Here is a 19,546-nt window from a genome sequence, read left to right as displayed (position 1 = left end):
CATCCTGAGGCTACAGATAACACACGCTGCGAAACACAAAGGTCTCGGTGAAAAGAATTTTTTGCGCAACCTTCTGAAATACAGTCAGCGAACCGTCAGCTAAGCTCTGTAACTTCCTCCATGAGCCTAAGGCCACCCACCTCTTCCCTGCCTGCCTCTGCTCGGTGTGACCTCAGAGCAGGTTGTCACATCTTACAACTCTTTCGTTTAATGACCTGACTTTTCTACAGGAATCTCACTCATTTAACACATTCACACATTTATTTACAGTGGCTAGAGCTGTAATGCTGCAGGGTCCCCCATGACAGCCAGATTCCATCTTCCGCAAAGGGGCTTTCATCCTAACTCATGAAACATCACTGTCAGTTGTTACCAACTAAGATAACGCTTCAGAGAAGGTAAAAGCTTGTTTCTTCTGCCTCTTTTTGTTTTTCCCCCTTAAAACAGGAGCAGCCCCCCTCCTATAGTTTTGTCTTCCGAAAAGACAAACCACCAGTAACCATCACCCAAGTCCAACTGGACTTCCTAATACCCTGGCCTCCCATTAAGGTTCACGGCCACAGCCACCCTTTTCCTGGATGAGAGAAGCCCCAGAGCTCCTGGCTCAAAGGTAAAATCACTAATTTGCAAGTCGTTTTTGTAAAAACTATCCTGTTTCGTTCTGGAGGCCCAATTCTAAGTATGCAAAAGAAAATGAAACCATATATACTGTCTACTGTGCTTCAAGTGTATTCAACCCAATTTAAAAAAAAAGAAAACAAACAAACCTGTCTTCAGAATCAGGAGTGAAGATTAAGCTCAACGTTTTAAAAAGAGACATACAGAATACTGTGACCAGCCTGTAAATATCAAGCCTACCCAGATTTCCAATCTCTCCTTATTATCTGTTCCCCAAGCAAATCAGAAAGAAGCTAAGAAGCCACCAAGGCCACTTCAGGGTTGATCTGGATTATCCAATCCATTAAGGAGACACCACCTGATTGAAACCCCCATCATACTTCCTCTTCCTTTTTCAGCACTTTTATCATACTCCAAACAAAAAGCTTTCCCATACTTTCTCTTCCCCATTATCTCAGGAAGGAGGAGGGGAAGGAAAAACCGTAACCTTACTCATGTACACCAGTCACCCCAAACTTCAGCCAATTCTAGGAACAGATCTCTTCTGCCTGGAGTGCCCTTTACCCACTAGAGCCCCTTAAAGAACTTCTCATATACATACCCACATGCCACCTCCTCCAGGAGGGCTTCCTTTCTTTCACCCACTTTTTGGTTAATATCACCCTGTACCACCAGCACTCGCCAGAGTCTGCCAATGTCAGGCTATAAGCACATTAAGGACAGCAGGCGCAGCTCGCCCCCTTGCCCAGCCCCGAGCATGGTGCATTAAGCACAGCAGACATCCACTAAGTCTCTGTTGGCTGAAGAATGAGCATCATGGCTCATCAGGAGTATTAAAAGCACTTAAGTGCTGGTAGAAATTGGACTGCTTAAAGGGTCTTGGTTAGAGGTTAGTGACATTTCTGATGGAACTGCTGTGAAAGGGAAGAAAAAAACATCAAATGGAATTCCCAGCCTTCCCTTCAGTTCTAAATGCAAGACAGTGAACAATCCTTTGCAATTAAGGCAACCACAGACTCCTTGCCTTCAACGTTAGTTACCCGTGGGGAATAAAATCATACAGTTCTGCGCTGTTCGATTTTTTTTTTTACCATTAGTTATATATTACTTCTATAATATTTTAAATAAATTATCCATGTGGTATTTTCCCTTCTTAAAATCCCCAACAGCCTCCCACAGGAACTGGAATTATGGCAAGGGACTGAGACCCTGAGGACCAAGCCGAGCTCAGGACTGCAGAAGCTAATGAGGAAAAAAATGGCACGTATTCACAGAACAATATTTCAGCAGAATCCAAACGACATGCTTTAAAAACACCCTCCTGGATTTTTAGGGCAGTGAAACTATTCTGTATACTAGAAGGGTGGACACATGTCCTTATACATTTATGAAAACCCACAGAATGCACCACAGCAGTGAACCCTAACATAAACTATGGACTTCGGGTGATAATGGTGTGTCAATGGAGGACCATCCCTCGTAAAAAGTATAATCTGGGGCAGGACAGCGACGGGCGGCAGAGTACCCGGGAAAATCTCTGCATCTTCCACTCAATTCTTTTTGTGACCCGAAACTGCTCGAAAAAATAAACTCTGTTTTTCAAAATGAGTATCTTCATTGTTCAAGTCACCCACTCCCCCAAAGAGCCCATACTTCCCCAAAACACTTAGTGCCCACTACTCTTTACAGAATTTTTAAATGGGCCATTTCACTTTAATTATTAAAATTACCTCTGGCTAAAACTGTAATAAATCAGGAGTTCTGATTTAACCTGCCAAGTTTTATAAACTGACATCTCCAGACCCCCAAGTATTCTAAAACATCGTGCCTCTTAAGAGATTAAACTAAACCAACTGGATAGATCCAACTCCAAAGTCCCCTTCTCGTTTCAAACTGGCATTTTAGGATGCTTCAGCTGTACAAATATTAAAGAAAATTATTTTAATAACATAATCCCCAAACAACCCATCCCCAACACGGCTTTCATTTTTCCTGGTTACTCTCCAGGGCGCACCAGGCCGGTAAGAAGCACCACAGGAACCCTAGCACCACCCATGTGGGGTAAAACGAAAGCGTGTCTGGTTTAGAGTTAACTAGAGGCTTCTACAGCAACTTCTGCCCGTGTAACCAAACGCTAAGACGTCTGAACAACATCCTTGTTAAATTCTGCTACCCAGTTCATTCAAAAGTTACTTACTTCAGGCATGACATTCATTAAACTACACATTAAAGAGCGTCAGGGTCAAAATTAAGTATATACTAGGTATTTGGAACTCTGGCCTATGACTTATCTAATAAAACTCCCATCACCCAAGAAACTACAAGCTGCTCTCGACTTCCGGGCAATCAGCTCATGAACTGCTCCCACTGATAACAGATGGCCACACAGCGCCCCTCCCTGCCCATCCACCCACCCTGGGGCCAGGGGTGGAAATCCCTGACGCTGTGACAGAAGAGTTCAGAGTATAAGGCCTCACAGTGAATGACAGCTGAAGCAGGTAGAGTACCCAGGTGCCTGTGAGATCTGGAACTCGGGCTCCTCCCTTTCCAATCACCCTCCCCACGGCGCTCACACCCGTTCTCGTATTGCTAACCACCCCCTGATGACCTGATTCATAAATCACCAGCCTCGGTCCCTAGCCTGGACTCTTCCCCCAAGCTGGGTATGGTTACATACCCAGGCATGTAACCACCTATTCCTTTCCTCCACCTACATTCCAGGCATCTGAACAGAACTTCTTATCTGTGTAGGTTCTTCATCATCTATGCCAATCGGTGGCCCCATGATTCATTCACCCACACACCCAGGCCAGATCCCTAGAGGCCATCTTAGGATTCCTCCTTCCCTCCATCACCCTCTTCGCCCAGCCGGCCCATTCTGCCCAGGGCTCCCTCTTGAATCCCATCCAGCCACCGATGCCTCCGTCCAGTCCCTCATCAGTGGTCTCCTACCTGAGGGACCAGCCTCTGCCCTCTCCAGTCCAAGTGCCAAACTTTCAAAACAAAATTGGTCTCATTCTGCCACTGCAAACATTCCTGGAAATTCTGCATCACCTAACAGGCTGAAGCCCAAACCAGTCAGCATTGTCCTTTATGAGCTGGTCCCCAACTACCTCTTCAACTTCATCTCTCTTGTTCTCTTTTTTCCTTAAAGTCCAGCAAAACTGAATCCCTTGCACTTTTCCAAACACTCTGTGCTATTTAATAAAAAACAAAACAAAAAAACAACTCTCACGCTTTTGAACATTCTATTGTCTGGATTCCTTCTGCCTTTTTAAATAAAAAAAGAGCTCAGGCATCATTTCCTTTATTGAGGTTCAAACTGCCACCTCTCAATACAATTACTCCTTCCTCTTGTGTTTCTTCTGAGCCTTATACTTCCTTCTACAACTGCATTTATCCCAGAGAAAAGTATGTTTACACACGTGCCTCTGCTCTTAGACTGTAAGCCTCCTGAACACAAGGTTATCATTTATCTTCCTAATCCCAGTGCCAGCACAGTGTCCAACACATGGCAAATCCCTCTACAGCCCTAAACGTCATTCCTGTATCATGCCATCAATTTTTCACTGCCTAATATTCTACCTATTAGATATCTATTTAGATCAACACACATTCTCTCTTCCTCTAAGACTGCTACTTTTATGAACTAGTATAAATGCTTTTCCATCATCTACCTAAAATCAATTTTAAAATGAAGAACAGGAATTTTCATTGAGAACTTCTCAATGAAATGTAGCAAAGAGCTGCAGTATCAGGAAGGCATTAAAGGATGAAGAACAAAGGTACTGGTGGTAACAGTGAGGCGCAGCACAGTACAGGAGACCAATCTGAACTCAGAAATGTTGCACAGGACCAGTTCTGCACCAAGAAAAGTAAAGTCTTCCTTCTTCTCCAACTCTCTTATACTAACTAGCTTCCTGCCTTCAGAACCAGGAAGTCATAGTTCAGTTAGGCTTTTCTAAGTTAGCCTCAGAACTTAATCACCATTTATAAATTCATTTCTGTAAGAAAATGTGTGGGACTTCTAACCAACACACTTACAAGTGAAATCTGAAATGTACTTGGGAACTGCCCATAGTTTAAACTTTACTTCTGACACATGAAAACATCTGCTTCTTTTTGCATCAAACTGTAACAGTGGTGATCATGAAAATAGATTACAAATAAAAACATTAATAAATCCCTTATTAATTTTTTGTTTTATAAAATAAATGGCCACACTGACTACATCACTACCTAGTATTTCAGCTTAAAAGAGCAAAGATCTTTTCGAAGTCTGACAACAGGTCCTCTTTTTCTTTCATTGTACTTTTATGCGACAAGTTTCCCTTTCCATGATCACTCTTGTAAGACTTAAATAACTAAAGGCAATCAGTCACACAATAAAGAAAAAATTGCTTTAATTTGAATAAAGAAAAGAAGCAAAACGGTTCTAGAAAAATTCAGTAATGCTCTACTTTCATACTACTGACTTGTATTTCTCCTTAAGTTTTTCCATTCATCAAATATATATGGTAGAAGGACAGCAGCAGAGGTCCACGCCCCTAAACCCAAATCTCCAAAGTCTCTAAAAACCAAGAGTTTTTCATGACTCCCTCGGAGGGGAGGTCTAAACTGGTCTGAATCCACGTGGCAGGAAAACCTGAAGTGATGCGGGGCGATTCGGAGCCCCGGTCCCCGAAGCCAGGCGCCCGTGGTCAGCACGGGCACCACCACCGCCCGCAGACCCTCGCTAACATGTGCACCTTGGGCGGGAAGAAAACACGTACAAGTGATATGTGTGATTTCAGTGACTACAGCCCCGTCACTCAGAACGCATCCACTATCAAATGGGTAAAAAGCACACCCATCCTCTTGGTGCGGGGAGCCAGAATGTGCATTCACAGCAGTAATTTTAAGTCACCGTATTTGCACCTGTTATTGTCCCGTGAATTTCTACATCTTCTACAACTTTTCATTAAATCAAAGACTAAAAAGAGACATGCAGGATATAAACTATTTTAAAACTGGAATGTTGATCACATCTGAAAAACACAGTCCAGCCAGGCAGGATTCCCACCGTTCCACTTGTTCCATCCACCGCAGAGAGGAGCCCGGAAAGGAGTGGTCCTGTGGTTCTGAATTAATGCTCACATGAACACGTGTGTACGCAAGCAGATTCTCTGTGGGCCCCCATCCACACGTAGGGTCCTCCGTTTAGGACACAACTGCTGCAGGGGCAAGGGGCCCAGCATGAATACGTAATACCCCTTGGTGAGTGTCTGGCTTACTGACGTAAGTGAAGCAATCACCTACAAACACTCATGAAATAACCACCACAGTGCTTTCCAGTAACACTGCTGTGGGAGGAGAAGGATGGCTAAGTTTTCCTTCTCCAAAGGCAAAATGAAAGCAGCAAGGTAATTCTATCTAACCAGCAGAACCAAAGAGGAATGTGCTCTGACTAGAACTCCGTGTCCTAAGGATGGGGCATGCCTTACCCCAAAGAGGTGAGTCAGAAATGCCATTAAAATCATCACAGGGCTTCCCTGGTGGCACACTGGTTGAGAGTCCGCCTGCCGATGCAGGGGACACGGGTTCGTGCCCCGGTCCAGGAAGATCCCACATGCCGCGGAGCAGCTGGGCCCGTGAGCCATGGCCGCTGAGCCTGCGCGTCCGGAGCCTGTGCTCCGCGGCAGGAGAGGCCACAACGGTGAGAGGCCCGCGTACCGCAAAAAAAAAAAAAATCATCACAAGGAAATTTCGTGAAAATGGGGGACGATATTTACCATCCAATTCTGAGTGGAAAACAATGTACGAAACAATGCCTGGAAAACAGCTCTATTCAAGTAGTGGGATTACAGACGCTTGTGCTTTAAAAACAGTTTAGTGGCGGATGGACTGAAGGGTGTTTTTCCATTTCTGCACCCATCTTCAGACACCCACTTCACACTGTCTTTTACAAGACTATGTGTAGACAACATGGCCAGTCTGGGGAGGGAACTCCAACTCTGCAGGAGACAAGCACCCAGAAGCCCTCCCTCAAAGGGCCTTCGCGGCACACAGCCCCCGACTGAAACAAGAGGGATCACCACTGCTCTGATGCATGAGGACGAATCAAGAGAGGGGTCATTTTTGTGGAATTTCAAAAACCGCCTTGTTTAGTGGCTGTAGTTAACATATTAAGAAATAATCTATGCAACAGACTAGGTATAAAAACATTGAGAATTTTACCATTTTAAAAAGGCTTAAGGACTTCCCTGGTGGCGCAGTGGTTAAGAATCCACCTGCCAATGCAGGGGACACAGGTTCGAGCCCTGGTGTAGGAATATCCCACATGCCGCGGAGCAACTAAGCCCGTGCGCCACAACTACTGAGCCTGTGCTCTAGAGCCCGCGAGCCACAAGTACTGAGCCCGCGTGCCACAACTACTGAAGACCGCACGCCTAGAGCCCGTGCTCTGCAATAAGAGAAGCCACCGTGATGAGAAGCCCACGCACCGCAAAGAAAAGTAGCCCCCGCTCGCAGCAACTAGAGAAAGCCCCCGAGCAGCAACGAAGACCCAACGCAGCCAAGGGTAAATAAATAAATCTAAAAAAAAGAATAATTTGCAACTTAAAAAATAAATAAATAAAAAGGCTTAAAAGTATTTTACTACCTTCATAACAATTAATTTTCAGGACCTTGAGGGTTTTGTTCTTTTTGGAAATATAAGAGAAATAAAAAAAAAACATTTTAGATGCACACGCATATATGAATATTTACTTATTTATTCTGGGAGAAAGGCTGTGAAGGCCTCCTCTCAAGAAGCATTTTGCTTCACATAAGCAGTAATTCATCCAAGAGAAAGAGAATATGTAGATCCCTGGGAAAACTGCTTTTCCATTAAAAACTATTTTAAACCATGTGATCACTTTCAACTATGACTGCTTCACGGTACGGGGAAATGGAGTTCCATCCTGCAATAGCCAGGGCCACAGGTTCACGCTGCTGGCGGTAACAGCCCCAGGCCCGCTGCGGAGGGTGGCCTGAGACCTCCACCACTGTCAGGTGTACAGATCCCATCACATCCTGCCTGCTGCACAGATAAACACAGGCAGCCTGTGTCCCCAGGCCAGGAAGCGCAAGCAGTTTCACTTCATGAAAGCACTTCATTTTTTCTTAAAGAAGACAATTGAGAGGAAGGCATTCTGAATGGCACAAACAAGGGTTTTTACAAACACTTCAAATTCTTTATTAACAAAGGAAAGAGAAGAGCCCAAACCTCATAACTACCTTTCCAGACACAGTCCATCCCCTAAGTCTGCTTAATACGCCATTTACCCTTATACTGGAAAAAGCCATACAGCGAACTGCAAAAAAATTACAACACACTTAAGGAAAAAAAAAAAAGTCTCCCTGGGCTTCCCTGGTAGTGCAGTGGTTGAGAGTCCGCCTGCCGATGCAGGGGACACAGGTTCGTGCCCCGGTCCAGGAAGATCCCACATGCCACGGAGCGGCTGGGCCCGTGAACCATGGCCGCTGAGCCTGCGCGTCTGGAGCCTGTGCTCTGCAATGGGAGAGGCCACAGCAGTGAGAGGCCCGCGTACCGCAAAAAACAAAAACAAAAACAAATCAACTATTTATACATAAAAGCACAAAATCTCTGACAACCCAAACATTAAAAAGACTATTGGTCCGCAACAGTATTCTCAGTTCAGAGACACATGTACATCTTCAGTTAAGTGCTGTGCGGAACAACTACGAGAAAAGAAAATCGATTTTGCCCCAAGGAGGCCACTCGTTTCCTAGCTGTCCCCTCCCTCCACCAGCAGGTGTTCCTCACGGGCCTAGCATCACGGGGGAGCTGGACCGACTGATGGTGGGGTTCCCTGAAGGTCTGCCCTTACAATCCAATTAAGGAAAAAAAAAGGTAACAGAACACAAATACTAACGGCTCACCAGGGGTTACTGGGCAGAGGACTCTGGGGCGACCCTGCGGGGCAGGCAGGCTCTCCCGCGGGACAAGGCGGTGGGAACACAGTGCACAAGGAAGCCGGGTAGGAACACGAGGCTCGGAGTTCTGAGCTGGAGCTTATGTTTGGTCAGGAAGCCACCACAGGTTTTTAAGCAGGGAGTGACATGATGAAAACAGCTGAGAGATGATCCTGGCAACGCTGTGGAGGAGCTTCAGGCTCAGGGCTTCTGTCCTGGTTCAAGGTTTTCCAAAAGAACCATGAAGGCTAGTTCTGAGAGCTGCATTTCTTAAAAAATAAGGTTCCAAAGTCAAAAAGACATGGAGCACACATCTTCCTCTGCCCCCTAACAGGTGTGCAATACATGCTACCATAGTAAAAATTCTAACAATTCTTTCAATTAAAAAGCCTATTCAATTTTCAAAGTTAGACCTGTGGTTCCGAAGTCAGGCTCTGAAATACACGCCCTGAGTCGCAAGCACTGACTTTCCATGACTTTCCACTGAGCTGCTCTTCAAATGGGCACCGCTGTATGGAGCTCCCAGGGGGAGCAACAGGGATTTAAGGATTTTTAATTTTGCGGTGCAGCAGTTCTCAAAGTGTGGTCCCTGAGGCAGCCACACACCTGGCAACTTGTTAGAAATGCAAACTCCACCAAGCCCTCCAGGTGACTGATGAGCATAAAAGCTGAAATCTCAAAAGCACTGTTAGATTATAGTGTACTTTTTTCAGTTAATATTTCTGCACAGTTCAAAACAACCTGGGCAACACCTGAGAGGTAACAAACAGAAGTCAAAGGCTGCCATCCCTCCCCAAGGGCAGCATGAGGGCTCAGCAGAGACAACGACGAGAAACAGAACAGGGACCAGTCACCTCCCCCTACTCCCACAATCCTAAATTCCAGGAAGTCAATTAAGAATAACACTGGGGGGCTTCCCTGGTGGCGCAGTGGTTGAGAGTCCGCCTGCCGATGCAGGGGACACGGGTTCGTGACCCCGTCCGGGAAGATCCCACATGCTGCGGAGTGGCTGGGCCCGTGAGCCATGGCCGCTGAGCCTGCACGTCCGGAGCCTGTGCTCCGCAGCGGGAGAGGCCACAACAGTGAGAGGCCCGCGTACCGCAAAAAAAAAAAAAAAAAAAGAATAACACTGGGACATGAACGCAGTCTTCTCCAAACGTGAAAAAACAAAATCATGGAAATAAAAGTGACCAAAATACCATGAGTGACCAGCCCTGAACTGGGCTGGTCTCAGGGAAGCTGGAGGCACAATTTGGTCATGAAGGACACAGCAGCCACGTCGGGGGCGGGGGCACTCTGGTGGAGGGAGGAAGAAAACACAAATGCCAGCACCAAAAGCCAGGGAGTCGGGGCTCCGCTCTCAGGGCAGCAGCCTTAGGCAGCCTTGGTCGAGTTTCATTAACCCTCAGTTTTCTCATCTGTAAAACTGGTCTAACAGCCCTTCGCTCAGCAGAGGCCCCGAGGATTAGCCGAGGGCATAAGCTGCTCCTCCCTCCTTATATTGGAAGGAGCGCAGTAAAATTTAGTTCCCTTCCTACAAGGCTCCCCCTAAGGGCATCAACATGGGAGCGCCAAAGGACCACTTTACTTTTCCCACTTATCTATTCCGGTAACACAGCGCAGCGGAAGGAAAAAGCCACCCGCCTCCTGGTAGGAACTGCTGAGGAACTGAGCAATTCTTTGTACTTACGTATCTTTTTCTTTTTAAATTACCTCTCAAGAAATGTTTGGTACAATGAAAGGGCATCAAACACAGGAAAGAAATGCTCAAACAAGACCTTTCTACAGCAGGTTCTCAGTTCACCAGGAGTTCAGGTAGTAATTTAACAACTTCGAGTCAACCGCACTGAAATTGATCTTAAAGTGATACTGGGAAACTGTACCTAAAATAGCTGCTGACCAACACCCAGTCCCCAAGTTCTGGATTACTTTCATTTCCACTAGTTTATCACTGTACGCTTCTACCTCCAAAGGTACTCTGTTCTAAGTAGGAAGCACAGTCTTGGAGCCATGTACCCACTAACGCGAGCGTTTGAGGAGCAACACCGAGCCACGCGCGGGATTCCCGAGTCCAAGGCGCCTGGTCCCCACACACGTGCAGACTGGGTCCCCCAGGGGCACCTGACCCACCCTGGCGGCGGCGCTGCCAGCTTCCCAGGAAGCCTACACTCAATCCCGAACCAAGGCTGCACCCCCAAAACATCAGTCGACTTAAGCAAATGTTCCTCCAACAAGATACCGTGGGGCGCCCTGAAAACGGTTCTGTGCCCACAGAATCCCGAGACTAGAAAATGAGAGACAGAGGGGGAAGAAAGCATTCAAGTCGGGGAGGCAGAGGTCACAGACAGACACATGGAAAAACGAGGGTGTGTGTACACTGCCTTTTTCTTACAGAGAGAAACCAGAAGGCATCACGTGATGAAGAGGACTGCGGCTCAGGAGTCCCTCCCCACCCCACAGACCGGGCGGTCCTGACCTTGGAATTCAAATTCTGTTCATTCATCTATAAATTGAAGAGAGTGATTTCCAGGTAGAGAGCACACGCTGAGCATAAGATCTACTTTGGTCAATCCTGAAACCCCATTGAAATCACAGTACAAAGGGGGTTTTCTTAAAAAAGGCTTTAAACCTCCACGTACCAGGAGGGGAGAGAACACCCACAGCAAGAAAATTCCAGAAGCTGGAAAGTGGGTGGTGGAAAGAAAGATGGGGAAGACGGCAAATGCTAAGCTCGAGGCAGGGAAAGCAGAGAATCAACTGCACCCCACCCTGCCGAATCCCCAGGGGAGCAGTGACTGCAAGTCCTGCAGAAGCGGTGGAACACCCAGATGGCCTGCCCGCTGCCCACAGCCAGGAAGCTGCCCCGTGCCTCCCCAGGAAAGGAAACTGAAAGCATGTTCTCTGCAAAGGAACATGGAGTGTTTCAGGAGCGGGAGGGAAACTACACGGGGCACTGTGCCCGCTCCCGGCACCTTTCCTCACCCAGAGTGAGTCTCAGGCGGGAGGAGGGACCACAAGCGGAGGGGACGCGGGTTCGTGCCCCGGTCCGGAGGATCCCACATGCCGCAGAGCGGCTGGGCCCGTAAGCCATGGCCGCTGAGCCTGCGCGTCCGGAGCCTGTGCTGCGCAACGGGAGAGGCCACAACAGTGAGAGGCCCACGTACCACAAAAAAAAAAAAAAAAAAAAAAAAGCGATAAGAAACTGACATAAGCCGTTCCTCACCTCTCATGCCCACCAGAAGCGCCTACATCACTGGGGTTGAAAAAGCCCCAGTCAGGGTTCAGACTTCCAACCAGCTTGTCCCCTACTCTGAAATATGAGTGGACATTCGAGGGTGGCCTCTACCACAAAAAACAGAAACCAAAACCAACAGGGGGGCAAAGGGGCCGTGGAGAAAGAGAATCTCTTCCGAGGGAAAAAACAACATAACTACAATTAACATAGGGAGATGAAAGCAGATATTTCAACTGAAACAAGAAAGCAACAACATTCAGAGAATCAAAAAGAGCCCTCACAATTTAAAAAACAAGAGCAGAAATGAAACACTCTTTGGAAGAGCTGGAAGATAAAGTTGAGACAATCTCCCAGAAAGCCAAGGAGAAAAGACAAGAGATGGAAAATAGGTTTCAAAGGGTAAGAATACTTGAGGACCAGTCCAGAAGGTCCAGCATCCAAATAATAAAGGGTTTAAGAAAGAGTGAACACAGGAAATGGGAGAGGGAAGGGAATCAAAGAAACAATTCAACAAAAAGACGTGAGTTGTCTGATTAAGGGCCTATGAAGTACCTGTCACAAAAAAATAAAAGAAGACCCACATCATGATGAAACTTCAGATTACAAAGAAAAAATTCAGATCTTCAGAAATTCAGGAAAAATGAAACAGCTTGCATGCATAGATTCCGGTATCGGTGTGGCGTTGCATTCCTCAACAGCAACACTGCAAGCTAAAACACAGTGGAGCTGCTGTCACAATTCTGAAGGAAATAATTTCCACCCCACGACTAAACGCCATGCCAAAATATCAATCGAGGGGAAAGGCAAAAATAAGAAACTTGCAGATACCCAAGACCTCAAAAAAACCTATCTCCCATGCACCCTATTCACAGGAAGGCCACTACAGGATATGCTCCACCAACACAGTCACGGAAACCAAGAAAGATGGCAGGAGACACAGAAAACAAGCCATCCCGAGAGAGCAGCCCAAGGAATCCCGAGGATGAAGGCAAAGAGGATGAGGGATGGCAGAGGGGATGCCAGCGATACAGGTCAGGAGGCTCATAGGAAGGAGTCTCCCTCCAGAGGAGGGAAATGGACAGACAGCCTGTGTGCCTCACCTGAAATTCCCAAGAGGAGGTTTCAACAACTGGCAGTGGGTGTGGGGTTGAATAAGTTATAAGTGCTGCTACAGAGTAAATGTTTATGCTCCCTCCCCAAAATCACATGGTGAGACCCAACCCTCAATGTGATGGAGGTGATCAGGTCATGAGGGTGGAGCCCTCAGGATTGGGATTGCTGCCCTAAGGAGACCTCCCAGAGCGCCCCCTCCCCCTTTGCCCTGTGAGAACACAGCCAGAAGCAGGCCCTCAAAAGACTCAAAATCTGCCAGAGCCTTGATCTTGGGCTTCCAAGCCTCCAAAATTGTGAGAAATGTTTGTTGTTTAAGCCACTCAGTCTACAGTATTTTGTAACAGCAGCCCAAACAGACTAAGACAATTACATTTCCAAAAAAATAAATAAATAAACTTCCAAACAAGATTTGAAAAGTAATCCTGGTTTACTCATGGCTGGCTGGGCTTAGTGTTTCCACAGTCATGTTAATGTACGCACGAATCTAACTGAAGTCACCAGCGTAAATGCACTGGGCACAGGGAGGGGAGGAACATGGGAGCAGCGAAGGAGGCAAGGACACGAGAACTAAATCCTCATCTTCAGGGTCCAAAGTCTACTGACAATGCCTGAAAATAGGGAAAAAAGAAACAGTGATTTTTAAATGCTCTTTGTGAACAAAGAAGTAACAACAACTGACAGCAAAGAGGATGGAAGGGGCCGCCTTGGGAGGGGGTGAGGGGAGGAAATGGACGCCAAGGGCAAGGAACTGCTCTCTCCCAACAACCCTCACCACGTGCATAACTTTTCAAATAAAAACTAAACAAAAATCCTAAGTAATTAATAGAAGACAAAGGATGTGGACCTACATGGTCCTTTCAAATCTTAGGGCCAGAAAGTCTTTTTAAAAACAGGAAGAGACTTGGCGGGAAGATAAACACGGGCTACGTATTTGGTAAGCATTAATGTAAAACTCCAAAAGTTCCCACAATGTATTCCGATACCAACAGTACCGGGATGCTTTATGCCTTGTCGCAAGCAAAGGTACACCTCATCTTATTTTCCCTCCTCTAAATCTTGGAAACCAGGGAGCCATTTAGGATTACGGAACGCGGCATCCACCCCAGGAGCCAGGTGCTGTAAGAGCTCTAGTTTTTCTCCTTCTCAAAGCATTGAGCTCTGAGAGTTTGAAAGGTATTGCACTGCAAAAAACGGGACTTACGGCAGGGAAACGACCAGTCGGATGACAGTGCTTGACTCTGAGTGGCAATAGAGGGGTAAGAGTCCACTTCTATTTCCTGCGCTCATACCCGCCACGAGATTCCATTAATGATAACAGTGATGAGTCCAAGCACCAAAAAAAGCCGCAGCAGGACTGGGTTGGGTGTGGTCCATTTCCTGTAGGTATGGAGTTTCCCAGCAGGCAATTCTGAATCACAGGGAGAAATCACCCGAAAAGAGAGCAACGCGGCCCGAAGATCCTCAGGCTCCTGGACCCTGGCCTCAGTGTGGCTGTAAAATACACTAGGAAGAAGCAACAACTACCAACAGGCTCATTTCTTCAGAAACTCCTCACACTGCATCTCGTACCAAAGTCCTAGAAAAACTGTTCAACTCAAAAGCTGTGTCAAGTCGCATCAAATAAGTAAACTCCGCTCCACACACCAGAAGAGTTAACTCAAAGATGACCACAAAAATGACAAAAAGGAACAAGAAAGCAACGATGCCACGTACCCGTAACTACCCTCTGCTGGGACACGGTGCTGCGTTAGCAGCCTAGAAAAGTCTAATCCGACCAATTTCTACTTGAAGGTCACTGGTTTTATGCGAAATACTATCAAGAACATTCCCTGATACGGGATTAGAACCAAAATGTCCTGGACTCCTCCAAGGTGTTTTCTATTTTAATCTTCTGACGACCCTCCCCCTCCCAAACTGACATTAAGCAAAACAAATTCTTAACACTGTTAAATTTTGGTGATAGAGAAGAGGGAATATGAAGTCTTGAAATGAGTATTTAAAAAAAACCACCTTAGGGCTTCCCTGGTGGCGCTGTGGTTGAGAGTCCGCCTGCCGATGCAGGGGACATGGGTTCATACCCCGGTCCGGGAAGATCCCACATGCCGTGGAGCGGCTGGGCCCGTGAGCCATGGCCGCTGAGCCTGCGTGTCCGGAGCCAGTGCTCCGCAACGGGAGAGGCCACAACTGTGAGAGGCCCGCATACCGCAAAAAAAAAAAAAAAAAAAAACCACCTTAAATATAGGCTACTAACAATAACAGAGAATGTGTCTTTATTTTCCTTATAGCATAGAGCATGGGAAAAGGTCAAAAGCAAGGGGCGTGAAGGAGACTAATAAAGTATAAAATGTTGGCTAAGAGTTCACATTACAAGGTTTGAGGCAACCTTGCTGAAAGGTCCACCTGCGCTGCAGGTGGACACGAGACCCTCCCACCATTTCAGCCTCCTCCTCTCGCCATCCTGGGGGCCTCTCGCCCAGAGAGCCACCGCCGCCTTCCCAGCAGCAGCCAGCGCTCCCAGCATCCTTCCACCTTGGCCCACCACGTGCCCGGAGGAAGCAGCTTCCGGACAGTGCGCCGCCCTAGGCGGCGGGGAACGCAGGCCCCCTCCCCGGCTGCCGCCCCTCCAGCTCCAGGGCCCCGGCTGGGCGCCGCGAGTCCGCCCTCGCACCCCGCGCCCTGCTCTCTGCGCACCCCTCCCCGGCTCATCTGAACCTTCTCGGGGAGAGCACCCCAGTCGGCCCTTGCTAGGCTGCTGACCTCCTGAGCACCGGCCAGGAAGAGGGTCTCACCTACACCTGCCGCGGCTGCTGGGGAAATGCGCCGCAAGGACGCGGCTCCTCGCCCAGTCCAACGCTGGACCACCACCTCACAAATACCCTGAACGTCCACACCCGCAGAGGAAAAAGTACCAGAGCTCTTCAGGCAAGATTAAATGCAGCTGTCCTTCTGTTTGTCTTCACCTCCCAGATTTCCAGAGCGCACAGGTTTCCCCAGGGTAAGGAAGAGCACTGGAGTAAAGTTCCCAACTCACCCAAACTGGACATTAAACGTCTCTCTCCCCACACAGAGGGGCATTCTCAGCAAAAGGTCTATCCAAGCAGCCAGAGAAACGCAAAGATGATGTTAATAAAGTAGAGACTTTATGTTTTCCAGCTGTTCCTGTAAACGGTCTGTACTTTCAAATATGAGAATATCTTACATATATGACATCCTCAAAACATGCTAAACTCAGGTCCTGTCATACATGTTACATATCAAATTAGTGTAATTCAGTCATTTGTGAAATCAATTTAGTTTTGCAACAGCTTTTTTTTTCTTCTTAATAAAATGCATCACACAACAGTACATCACAAGTAGTGAGGATTAGGGCTGTCTTCTGAAACGTTAACTTTCAGGTCTTGATGTAAAATATATTTCTTACATGGGTCACGGTCCAGAAAAGGTTTCAAGTGACTGATAAAATTCCGTTATAGAAACTTATAAACTAAAATCTAATTCTTTTTAAATTACAACTTATGCAACTAAAAGCTGATGGATGCTGCTGCCTCCAGCTGAAGCTGAATTAAATCGAGAGAAGCAACAAATGTTCAGTGAAGGACAGGGAGTAGTTAAATCCACAACTCAACCGAATTTCTTTATGTCTATTCGTAGTTACTACATTCAGTTCATGATTTCTATTTTTTTCCCCCATGCTAATATGAAACTGGGTGGGAGGTTTAAAAAAAAAAAGAGGAAAGGCCCCTGGCAGCCTTCATGAAAAGGTTATTAAACAGGATCACTCATAACTCACTCAGATTTATAGTCATCAACCCTCACCGAGCACCCAGCACAACAGTGTTCAATAACGGTTGCTGACTGAACAAATAAAATACCGTATTTTAATTTCTTCAGCAAACCCAAGTTGGAATGAAATAAGCATTACTGTTTGCTAGAGTAATAATAAAGCAATAACACAGCATGGTGAGTAAGAGAATGGGTCTTGAGGGCAGGAAAGACCTGGTTTCCAATCACAACTTTGCCACATAAGGCACTATCTCACCTTGGTCAGTTCAGTCTCTGCTGGTTTCCACGTCTAGAAAATGGCATACATTCATTACACCTATGCCTCAAGCAGTACCAATAAGAATCAAGAGGCATAAAAATGATTTGCAAGACAATGAAAATGCTGTTTTCACTGAAATTACGCTGTCATTCAGGTTTATTTTTTAAGCATCTTTGCCTAGGCTGCCTGAATCCACTCTGCTGTCTTTCTGAAATTTTTAAGCCAACTCCTCACGAACCCTCATCAGGAGATGCGAGACGAAAAGAGGGAGGTTATGGGATGTATCGGGACACAGCACGGGAGGGTTAGTACTTCTTTCCTCCTGTTTTAGCCTGGAGAGCAGTCGGAGGCAGGTGTGCCTTTAATTTAATCCTCAACAACAACTCTGAGGAAGGCCTCCCTGGGCAGGAAATAAATGTGCTGGTTGTTTTTCTTTTGGAGTGGAAGGGAGAGGGAAGGAATGTTCTTCCCCAAATGGCACACTAAAAGCAATCATCACACAGTGTGTAGATGCACTTAAATACAGGCATGACTCTGTCAGAAGCCACCTTCGCGACCCTAAAACTGTAACGGCTGAAAATTTGGTTGTTTCAACCCAACAAAAATTTATCAGCCTTTCCACTGAGAAAGCAAAATAAAAACAGTTCCCTTGTAACACTACCTAGGAAATACATTTGGGAGGCCCAATTATTAAAAGAAATGTACCTTCTTTTCCCACGATTTAAGAATTCCGGCCCACACTCTTGAAGAAAAAAATTAAAAGGGGAGGACAAAAGGAGTGTTGAGACCAGACACCACCTGGTGACCATCTGATACTGACTTCAGGGCACCAGCCAGCGAGGCTTTAAGTACCTTTTTAAACTGATTCGCTTTCCACAAAAGCTGAATACCTCCATGGTAAGCTCTAAGTGAGGCAAGTGTGCTAGATTACAACCTGATTAACAGCATAAGAGTCTGTCTAAAGAAAGTACCCAGCAAATGTATTTTTTAATCATTACAAGAGACCCTTCTTGCTCTACTGGTCAGAAATAATTTACCCAGTTCACCCTGCCTTCCTGTCTCTAAATTCAAACCAAAGCAGGAATTTTTAGGAAATACCAAGAAACCACATCTGATTTTTACCTAGTGGTCAGCAGAAGCTTAGGTTTTAAATGCGTTGTTGAGTTTAACAGCTCTTTACGTGAGATTCAAGGACAGTTTTCTTCAAGCACCGTCAAATTATTAATGTTAACTGTTACAACATTTTTTTTAAAGAGGTTACAATTCTGGTAACTCTGTGTTCTTATTTTTCTAAATATCAAACCTGAACAATGAAATCGAGTTTTCTTTTTCAGATTTAGAGGGAGAGAAAGAGAGAAATGCTCTCTCTTTAAGGAGGGGGCAGATTCCCGGCTCCTATGGAGTCCAGGTCCGAATACTGCACTTCTCAGCCCTCAAGAGTGAGGTGGGGGAGGGGAGAGAAAATGAGCCCGTAGAACGCTGTAAAATAAATAGTGCACTGGGATACTTGTGTTTGTTTTCTTAAAGCTCCTCTTCTCCCTTACTCGGCTAACCCGGGAGAGCCAAACTTTAAAGACATTCCCTAGCTGTACCGTCAGATTTTAATCCCAAACATTTTGCCCCCATTTACGCGCTTACAAACATTACAAATTAGCCAAGAAGGACAGTGGTTTTATCTTTCAAAGGGCTAAAAACAGTCCCCGATAGCGAAAAACCTTAAAGCATCCGTGTAAATTTGAAATTCAACTTCTCCCCCTTTACCCCACTCCAAAAAAAGTCACTGGGAGGCCAAGAGGCCACAAAGTGGCAACGGAGAGGATTTCTGGGAAGGGACTCAGCTGGATCCAATCAAGACTCCAAGCAAAAGCCCTGAGTCCCGGGATCCACACTCGAGTGCACGCTGTGCCATCGATTCCTTCTTCCAGAAGGGTTGAAGGCTCGCACTTTCCCCTCCATCTGCACCGGGAGGAAACGCGCGGAACAGACGCGCTGGAAGTGGAGCTGGCGGTGGCACCTTCCTCCACCCCGCCCTGCCTCCTCCTCCGCCCTCCGGGCCCGGGACTAGCCGTGGCGCGCCCGAGGCCCTCCCCCGCCCCTCAACTTTACCGCCCCCTCGCCGAGGGGAACCCGGGCCTTCACCGCCCCGCGCCCGTGCCGGGGCCCTGAGAGCGAGCCGGGCCTCCGAGGGCATTTCTCCACATCACTTCTCCCCGGGAATGGGCCGGCGCGGGGCCTGCGGCTCGGGAGGCCCCAGGGGGAGAGGGAAGCGAGGAGGGCGCAGCGGCCGGCAGCCCCACATCCCCCCGCTCGATCGCCGCGACTCCCGGCCGGCGAGGGCCGCCTCCGGGCCGCGGCCCCCAGGCCCCTGCACACACGCACCCATGTCCGCTGGGCAGGGCACCCCGGGCGCTGCGAGCACGACGCGGGAGGCCGGCGCGACCCCGGAAGGTGCAGCGTGGGGGGGGGCCGTGTTTACACCGCCAAGTTCCCCGCTTCCGCCCCGGCCCGCGCATCCCTCCCTCCCCTCGGCGGCCCGGTCCCTGCCTACCTGCATGCCGGGCAGGCCCGACTGCACCGGGGAG

At 47.3% G+C, this 19,546-nt stretch overlaps 1 protein-coding gene across 3 annotated transcripts in view; it reads right to left on the bottom strand.

Annotated features, from left to right (window-relative positions):
• The window catches only part of STK24 (serine/threonine kinase 24), a 101,725-nt gene extending 82,185 nt beyond the window's left edge, over positions 1 to 19,540 (bottom strand). For 2 of the 3 annotated variants that reach the window (XM_024739906.1, XM_024739921.1), the window contains exon 1: positions 19,513 to 19,540. In XM_024739906.1, coding sequence (XP_024595674.1) covers positions 19,513 to 19,518 — 6 coding nt within the window. In that variant the 5' untranslated portion in view covers positions 19,519 to 19,540. Of the gene's footprint in view, positions 1 to 19,343; positions 19,364 to 19,512 lie in introns of those variants that run through there. The other variant, XM_024739940.1, reaches the window with a different exon arrangement.
• Between the last annotated feature and the right edge of the window lie 6 nt (positions 19,541 to 19,546).

The sequence above is a fragment of the Neophocaena asiaeorientalis genome, unplaced genomic scaffold, assembly GCF_003031525.2.
Source record: "Neophocaena asiaeorientalis asiaeorientalis breed wild unplaced genomic scaffold, Neophocaena_asiaeorientalis_V1.1 scaffold9, whole genome shotgun sequence".
Classification (NCBI taxonomy): Eukaryota; Metazoa; Chordata; class Mammalia; order Artiodactyla; family Phocoenidae; genus Neophocaena; species Neophocaena asiaeorientalis.
Note: the sequence above shows the minus strand (reverse complement) of the source record. Positions and strands in the feature narration are given on the sequence as shown.